At 36.0% G+C, this 9,167-nt stretch overlaps 2 protein-coding genes across 4 annotated transcripts in view; one reads left to right on the top strand and one right to left on the bottom strand.

Annotated features, from left to right (window-relative positions):
• scimp (SLP adaptor and CSK interacting membrane protein) overlaps nt 1–2,005 on the bottom strand; it is a 12,662-nt gene extending 10,657 nt beyond the window's left edge. Inside the window, exons 1-2 of one of the 2 annotated variants that reach the window (XM_015051375.1) lie at nt 1,691–2,005; nt 907–1,028 (exon numbers count right to left, since the gene is read on the bottom strand). In XM_015051375.1, coding sequence (XP_014906861.1) covers nt 907–1,018 — 112 coding nt within the window. In that variant the 5' untranslated portion in view covers nt 1,019–1,028; nt 1,691–2,005. The remainder of the gene's footprint in view (nt 1–906; nt 1,029–1,690) is intronic. The other variant, XM_015051374.1, reaches the window with a different exon arrangement.
• Nucleotides 2,006–4,083: 2,078 nt separating this feature from the next.
• The window catches only part of rabep1 (rabaptin, RAB GTPase binding effector protein 1), a 26,235-nt gene continuing 21,151 nt past the window's right edge, over nt 4,084–9,167 (top strand). For both annotated transcript variants that reach the window (XM_015051361.1, XM_015051362.1), the window contains exons 1-3: nt 4,084–4,234; nt 8,187–8,315; nt 8,678–8,881. In XM_015051361.1, coding sequence (XP_014906847.1) covers nt 4,189–4,234; nt 8,187–8,315; nt 8,678–8,881 — 379 coding nt within the window. In that variant the 5' untranslated portion in view covers nt 4,084–4,188. The remainder of the gene's footprint in view (nt 4,235–8,186; nt 8,316–8,677; nt 8,882–9,167) is intronic.

Raw genomic sequence — 9,167 nt, 5'->3', positions numbered from 1 at the left:
TACCAGAGTCAGAGCTGTTGCTGTTACTCATCTGTGCTGCCTGGATTGTTTGGTTTATTCATTATTAAATCATCATTCTGGTTTCACTGTGTCTGCCTCACCACCTCCATAACCACAAATCATGGGTAAGAACTGTCCAGTCCAGGCAGCATTCATATGGGACCCACATAAAGCTGAGCGACTAATCTGGAACATTTATTTTCTGAAGTCAGAGTTTGTGCGTCTAAAACAGAATTTATGTAAATTCGGAAGAAACACAACGAGCTTTTATCACAGATATTGTTTGTTGCCACTACTTGTTATGTTTTGTGGTTTTTAATATAAAACCAGAACACAGACAGGAGTTTAATTACTGAATGTATCTTTGATAAGTGGATATAGGGCAACAATAGAAAATGTAATTCCTCTAGTAAGACTTTATAACTGGAATGCCCTGCTTGTATTTATGCTGTTTTTACTCATTTTAAATAACGTTTCAGTAGCACATCATTTTGCCCTTAATGTACAGTATTTATTTTTTATTCTGTTTTTATGTATCTTATATTCTTTTTTGCAACTTCGGGCTTTGATTACCTGTCACCTTGCTGCTGCTGGGATTGCATTTTCCCTTTTTGGGACAATTAAGGAATTATATAGGATTAAGATGGCATTATCTAGGATTAAAATGTGATTACTAGTCAATATTTCCAATTGTCGTGCAAGAAACAACCACCTTTTTTTATTTGGCTGGATTAAAAAAAGATACACATTGCTGAGATGTTTGTTCTATTTTTCTGTTGATATTCTGGATACAATGACACCATATATGTCAGAAAGCCAAAAGTGTTTCAAACACTTTTGTCTGAAAAATTCTAATATTTTGAGGGAATGACAGAAAATAGATAAAAATAATATATCTCAGCTTACCTTTTCTGGAAATACACTTGTTGATGAGGATGAAGATGAGACTGATCACCAGCGACACAAAAACCATCCCCAGTATCACCAGCACCCAGATGTATTTGCGTAAAAGAGCCATGGAATCTCTGCTGAACACCACAAACCATCAAAAACAATAAAAAATTATACAAACGACACTCTTAGTTCAACTGGTTTTCATCTGTTGCTTTTCAGTATACAAGGCTGTGGATCGGAAAGACAACCATTCACCACTTCCTCTTTTTCAGCGTTGACTAAGTGTTAAAGTTATTTTGGTGTCAGCATCTGAATTGAGAGACTCAAACAAGCCTCCTGAAAGCCTCTAGGGACTGTTTTTGTGAGGAAGTCCGCCTCATGCACTGCCAGCAAAAAAGAAAGAAAAGTGTTAACATATTTTTTTAGCTGGTTGAGCTGTAAGAGTTTGTATTTTAACATGAAAACAGGAGGCAGTTTTTAATTTAACGGTTGATTCCATCTGGAAACATGTTTCCGCTTAATGTTTCCATGAAAATGCTATTTTTTTTTTACTCATTTATCTTTTCTCCCCACATTTTCTGTTCTCAACAACTTCCTGTTCGCTTCCAAGAACACATACTGCTTGTTCACAATTAAGGAGACATATTTAGACTTCTCTATATCAGCTCCAGCCTTTTGTGAAAACAACTGTTATTTTTCTCAAATAGGACTTAGGCAAGTCTACTATTAGGCTGACATAACATGTTAAAGTTTTAGCTGAAAAATCCCCCCAAAATACAATAATAATGTGTCCTACCTTTTGAGCAAATAGCTGATAGATCCGAGGCTGGGTCAGAACCAGGCGTCAGGTTCAGACAACTGAAGATGAAAGTGGGTGGCATATTACGGCAACAGTCATCATGTGCAGAAATTTTGCATAGCAGCTTCTCATTTTCTCCGTTACAGTGAAGAAACCTGCAGGTTGAGACTCTTCCATGCTCCGCTGACCCCAGCTTGTGGGGGTTGCATGTGACAGAGTCACAGAAGTGCAAAATATCTGTACAGAGGGCTTCAAGCATCTTTGTACTTAAACATAAAAATTTCCAAATATATGCATGGATATGTTTCCAACTAAGAGAGCCGAAATGTTTAAAGCAGGGAGGAAAAACTCATACACATCTGAGCCATTTGAAGTTTCAGTTCCTCTGGTAACACATTTATCTGTGGCCCATGTAACACCACTTTATCAGGATCAGATTAAACAGTATTATGCACATATTTACTATAAATCACATTTCAGATTATCACACAGTTGCATGGATTTCTGATGAATAAACCTGATTTTTATTCAAGGTGAGCAGCCAGATCATATGTCACTATCAGTGACATATTATAAGTCGCATTATTATTGAGACACATGCAAAAAGCTCTGCAACCAGCTTTGTTTAGTTGAAAACTGTAAACTACTAGTATCCAAACTTTTTGCCAGAAGGTGCCAAAATTGTTATGTGGAAAGCACTTGGAGGCACAAATTGTATTTTTTGTTTTGTTTTTTTTGTTGTTGTTTTTTCAATACAAAGTTAAAAATAACTTTCAGTGCCTCTCTTTTTTATTTATAACTTCTTAATACTAAACTAAACTTGCCTTATTGAAACTAACAAATTGGCCAGATTTTTGTTGAAAGGAGCCAATTATTTTAACACAGACCAATGAGTTCCTTATTTTTGGGAAAGTTTTATTTGTTTTTGTTGTTGTTGTTGTTGTTGTTGTTGTTTTTTTTTGTTTTTTTTTGTTTTTTTATGGGTGGAATGTTAATTAATGAGCAATAATTTGAGTTGTGGGTCTAATATACAGTTTTTTATTTTAGGAAAATTTCCATCAAAATTTTCAAACACCTCTGCTTGCAGGCCAGATTTGTTGCCTTCCAGTATTGTGGTTAGCAGCCACAAAACAAATGGTCTGCAGGTCACACTTTGGACACCACAAATTTGTAACTTCAAATTCAGAAGTTTACATAAATTTGTCAATATTTGGGATATCTGGGTCATATATCTTGGGTTTCCTCCCACAAATGTCTGAAAGAGTAACTGACACATTTAAAAAAGAGTCACACCTGTAAATGTATTTTAATATCACACCTGGAGTTCACTGCTTTCTGGTTTAAAACAATGGGAAAGTTAAAAGAAATCAAGATACCAGGAAGAGGAGTGACAGGCCCCATTGAACCATGTAGATTTACACAAATATAAAAATATGCAGAAGATGTAAAAGCAGAATATGTCATAAATATCATGGACATTTATTATTTTTTCACATGTAGAGAGTCACACAATAAGAAATGTAAAAAACTTTTGACACATTGGTTTTCAGCATTGAATTGAGGGCAAAACTAATCTTAGAAAATAAAATTACAAAAAATGCTGCAATAACCCATTACAACAACAGCAGCAGCAGCAACAACAACAACAACAACAATAACAATAATAATAATATTAATAATAATAATTCACACATCATAAACAATATTATTATTATTATTATTATTATTATTATTATTATTATTATTATTATTATTATTATTATTATTATTATTATTATTGAGATCAGCGTGAGGACAAAGTAGTTGGACAAAAAATTGCTTAGATTTTACAACTAAATGTAATTATGTGTTTTTATGGTTTATTTGAGAGGTGAAATTTTATATAATTTTTGATCCTCATTGATTGTACTGACCTATTTTGATTTCCAAATATTGTTAATTTTGACACAAACATTTGCAAAATTATTTTGAAATTAAAATGTTGTGCTTTATTAGAATATATTTTGATTTTGGACACATTTCCAAAGGCAACATGCCACTCACAACATGACAGACGAGATGACGTATCATTTCTACTGCGTAGAAATTATACGATAGTCTGCGCTTTTCTACGGAGCCCGCGGGGTGCGTACTTCTCGGTCTATGGAAAGTAAAAACGGCATGATTCACAGGAAATGCTCCTGTTTCCTTCAAAACAAAGCACTGACGCTGTAAATATTCTAAAGATGCCTATCTTGCGATTATTACAGACATTTAAAAAATTGGCTAAATTTATTTCTGTTGATCGGTCTTTTCTTAAACGTAAACATGCTAAAGTTTTTATTAAGTGTCCTCAAAGCAAAATAGATTGGTTTTATTTTGAAACTCTAACCAGAAACTCTTCCCTTCCTTCATGACTAGCTTCACAGCGGGTTGTGATGTTAGCTTGTTTTCGTGGGCGCTCCTAGCTGTTTCCCACCTCTCTGTTAACTGCCTGAAGCTTCCCTCAGGAAACCATGGCCGAGGAGGCCGAGGGTTCCCCTCTGTCGTCTCAACATGACGGTAACTGTCCTGTGTTTGACGCCCTTCTCTGGTGGCGGGTGTAGGGGGGAGTGTTGACGGTTGACAGACCCGAAGGCAGCGGCCTCTGCATCCTTGACAACATTAGCCAGTTAGCATCATCAGTGCGACGTGTCACTGGCTCTTATTGAACATTTACTACCACCCACTATGTGCTCTTACGAACATCACATTATCAATTTCAGTTTTACTAAAGATTTAAGTGACACAACAGGTGTTTTACTGCCAAATTTACCTACCTATAAACCCAACAAAATAACATTAGTTTCTCTGTACCACCACTCTTTCTAGCTGCTGTTTAGATGTGAGCTTTATCTACTTATACCAATTTGATCTAAATGTCGGTTCTGGTCCTGAAGTTTAAGCCTGTCATGCAGTTCTTGTGGGTCATATCAGCCAAATGTAAAATTCTGAGTATGTAGGGTTGGACTTGCATTTGAGGCTGACTGATTCACCTGCATATTGTATTTGTTTTGCAAGCCAGCCAACTCTTCTACATTTGAGTAAGCTGTGTTTATGTTATCGATGTTACTAATAGTAAAGTTAATCATTGAGTTTTTCATAATTTTCAGTCTTTGTTTAGCCAAACTAAATTTCATAAAAGCATCCAATCCTCTTCGATTGGGATCTGCAGACATTCTTTCTCAATTTTGTTGCAGGGATGAACAACATTTTGCTTCCAAACTGCTAATGTTGCTAAACATACCCTTAGAAATGTGTGCTGAGCTCATCTAGATAACGAAAAGGAGACAGTCAATAAATAGAGCTGCATAATCAGTAGAATATCATTGCAGTATCAACATTGCATCAAGAATGGACTGTTTATATGCTAAGTGTAGTAAGTAGGCTAGAGAAGCAGTTCCCAAAGATGTGGTTGCCTGTATGCAGGTGTGAGAGAGCTTAAGATCCAGTTGAGAAAATAAAAACTAAAAATGGCAACAATAAAGCATATGCATTTTAAAAATGGTAAAAAAAACAAAAAAAAAAACAAAGACATAGAAAAATAGGCCTGGAATTTATAAAACTGGTTAATTTATTGGCTGTTGATGATGATTGTGTTGCTATTATACCTCTTTTGAACTGCTTGTTTGCACAACAAGGAGACAGGGTCATGAGCTTCTTACATTTTTTGTTTTTTGGGTCAGAAGCTGGAAAGCTTTGCAGAATTTCACATGCCTTACATAAAAAGTCTGATTGCAAATATTACATTTGGTCGCTTGTTTCGAATTTCCCTGTGCTGTGTGCCCATATCTGATATAGATTTTCAATATTTGACATTAGTATTGCAAGGTCAAATTCTTTGTTTGTGCACAGAAACCTGGCCAAGAAAGCTGATTCTATTATAAGTGTGCCAGTCTTAGATACTTTCCTTTAGCGTAAAACTCAGTGTTTACTTGTAATGATTTCTGGTATTTCTCTTTGTGATTCGTAATTTCCTTATTTTTTTTTCCAAAATCAAAAAATAACCTCTGACTGAAACAATTATCGGATTGACCTTAATGCTATTTTTATCTTTATTTGCCCCCGTTACAATTTTTTGGTTCCACATTTAAATGTTTCCAACCATCCAGCTATTTTTGAATACAAAAAAGAAGTTTTCATGTTATAATGTAGTTCATTAGGGGATAAAGCTGGTCCTATGTGAAAATGTATATGCTACTAATCTGAAAGGATTGCCAGTTCATCACAGGCCAAGACAGAAAATCATAGGGCACTCATAGCTAAAGATAATTTAGATACATCATTCAAACTAACAGATATGTTTTTGAATTGTGGGAGGAAGCTAGAGTACCCGGTGCGAATCCACAGGAAAAATAACATGCAAACTCCACGCAAAAAGACCTCAGATTTGAACCCACAACCTTCATTCTGCATTTTAAAGTCAGCTGATCATTTCTAAATAGGGTGAGGAAGGAGAAATGTCAACACTGGTATTGACCTTTTAAACTTAAACGCATGACTAAATATTGTGTTGTTTTTTTATACTAACAATATTTCGCTGGATTAAAAAACTTTAACCAACTTTTGGTTTTAGTCACTCTGATCTACTTCTGTTGAGTACACTGAAGACTGCTGTACTTTGTGGTGTTGGCTAGTTAAGGTTTTTGTTTATATTGGTCATTTTTTTATGTACTTTACAGTACAGTTATGTACAGTTGTTACTCTTTGGGGCAACAGAATTTAAGTTTGGGCTTGAAAACACAAGGAATCGATGTGAAAATCCCATGTTGGAGTTTGCTCAGCTATCACATGACCAACAGAGTCACTCTGCACCTATCTGCTGCTTGTGGCTCGTAAATGTTTCCATTTGTCTGTCTGCATGTGAGAATGTTGGCGTCTCCCTGCTCGTCCTGCTGATTTTAAGTGACAGGAATTAAATCAGGTATGAGCCGCTCTTGCTGTAGGAAAAACCTGTGACTGAATGTATTGTCAGGCTGGTTAGAGAGGACACAGTCTCTGCTCTAGTTTAGCAATGAAGCTAAAACATGCCTCTTTTAAAAAAATGTTTTAACCTCTCATTTTGATTAATTGCAAGATAAATATTTATTATTGTTTGATTTGCAGATGTGAGTCCAGTTAGGAAGACCTCAGGAGTGAAAAGTCATGATGATATTATATTATATTTATATCATGGCTATACAATCGAAGGACTTCCTGCATGTTTTCCCTAATGGAGCTCTAGTGTGACTCTTTATTGAATGTCTTTGTTTCTTTCAGGCAAATGATCAATTAATATTATTGATCAACTAAAGATTAATTGATAAGCAGCCATTTTCTCCAAAACCCTAGTCTTATGTTGTATCAAGGTCTTTCTTTAACACAAATGGCTAAATTTGCCATAGTATGCTGAAGTAAAAAAAGTACATTGTTGTATTTTAGCATTTTTTTTAGTTTACTTTGTTAGCTACTGACCGAATAAACAGACAATTGTTAAATTTAGACATATTTGTAAAATACAGCACAACAGAAACCTGAATTAAAAAAATGAAAGATGAAAAAAATAAAATATGTGAAACACTTATGGATACGAGGACTGCAGACTCTTCTGTCCACTACGTGAAAATGTGATATATCTCTACGGTGAAACTTAAATTCGTCGAGTGTCTGTATTTAAAAACAGAATTGGATAAAAAGGTATTTTGAATCCCACAACGGACACTTTGTGGACGACTTCACTTTCCTGTTGTGGGATACCCATCTTTAATTCTGTGTCAGTTGGGTCCGCTTACGTATGGATGACCAGTGGCGCCCACTGCTGGATGGCGGCCAAACTGCAACACTAAAGAAGATCTGAGCAGGCGTTATTAGTTAATCGATTGGAACTAATTTTAATCTAATAAGCATAGAAATTTATTTAAATTCGTCTATTTAAAATATAATCTGATTTGCTGTCGATCTGTTTTAACATCGGATTGACAGCAAAGAGACGCCAATAATGCTTTTTTTTGTTCAACTGTATATAAATTCAGGCTTTAAAGTGTGATGAATATTTTCAGTGGTTTTCTATGTGTTTCTCTGCTGAGGTTTTAGATTCTGTAAATTTTTTTTTTCTTCTTTTTTTTTTTTTTTTTGGTGTAATATGAAATCAAGATGGCAACAAAGACAGCCATTATCTTCATTTTGAAATTAATGGAAAATATTATGTGACTTTTTTTTTTACTTAAAATTTAATTGACCAGTTTTTGCTTACAGAGCTCCAATTTGTTTAGCAGCTGAAAGAGAGTTCGCTATCTTATAAAAATAATTTATTTGTTTTTCTAGTTAAACAACCATATTTTCACAATTTTTTGATTTGTTATGTTGATTATGCTGTCTAAAACTCTTATAATTAAACAGTATACTGCTTTCCTCTGTTTTGCTGCATCCTCTGTGGTTGCATGCAATCAGCAGCTGACGAACGTTTGTGTGTTTGTTTCCTTCTCTTGTCTTCCAGAGGTGCTTCAGCAGCGTGTGGCGGCTCTGGAGCAGGAGAGGGCCGAGTTCATCCGGCTCAAGCAGCAGCTGGAGGCCGAGTTCAACCAGAAGCGAGCCAAATTCAAAGAGCTGTACCTGACCAAGGAACGTAGGTATCCCAAGATAGTGAAACTAGTTTTACTTCATAAATCATTGACAATGAAGCACCAAGGGTCAGGAACTTAAAGACGGTAGAAGTACATTTGTCTGTGCTGAATAAGGGTTTCCAATGGAAGAGGATTAGGGCCAATAAAAAAAAAATCTTGCAATTCTGAATCTATTTTTTTTTTTTTTTATCTTCTGAAATCAAAGGTCACAATTCCTTTTCTTCAGTGACCGTAACCCTCTTCCATAGTTTCCTAAAGATGCATGTGAAGGGGAATAAAAATATTTTTATTCTTGTTCTGTCTGTTTAATCCCATTTGTCTTGGATTTTTGCTCATTCGTGTCTGATCCGTCTTGTTCTTCCAGAGGAACTTAAAAGACAAACCGAGGCCCTGGAGAACTCCCAAAGCGAGCTGAGCGCCGTACAGACCCAGCTGTCTCAGGCTCAGGCCGAGATCGAAACCATCAAAGCCGTGGCCACTGTGTCGGAAAACACCAAGCAGGAAGCCATCGACCAGGTCCGCAGCCAATGGCAGGAGGAGGTGACCTCGCTGCAGGCCATAATGAAAGGTAAACTCAGCCTCTGTTGAACAAATATAACGGCAGTCCCTTTAATTGTTTGATGAATTGAGCTTGTTGATTATTTAGGATTTGTGATACAGTTTTAAATACAGACACTAAAAGTGCTCATATTGGGAAGGTGTGACTTTTGCAATCAAACTCTGATGCGGACCAAAAAAGTCAACTGTGGTTACAACTAGAGATGTGCCGATCAGGTTTTTTCCTGCCGATACCGATACCGATCACCCATGATGGCCGATACACCGATCACCGATACCGATCACCCATGATGGCC

This window comes from Poecilia latipinna, unplaced genomic scaffold (genome assembly GCF_001443285.1).
Source record: "Poecilia latipinna isolate Pla-1442-1.1 unplaced genomic scaffold, P_latipinna-1.0 Scaffold1042, whole genome shotgun sequence".
In the NCBI taxonomy this organism is placed as follows: Eukaryota; Metazoa; Chordata; class Actinopteri; order Cyprinodontiformes; family Poeciliidae; genus Poecilia; species Poecilia latipinna.
Note: the sequence above shows the minus strand (reverse complement) of the source record. Positions and strands in the feature narration are given on the sequence as shown.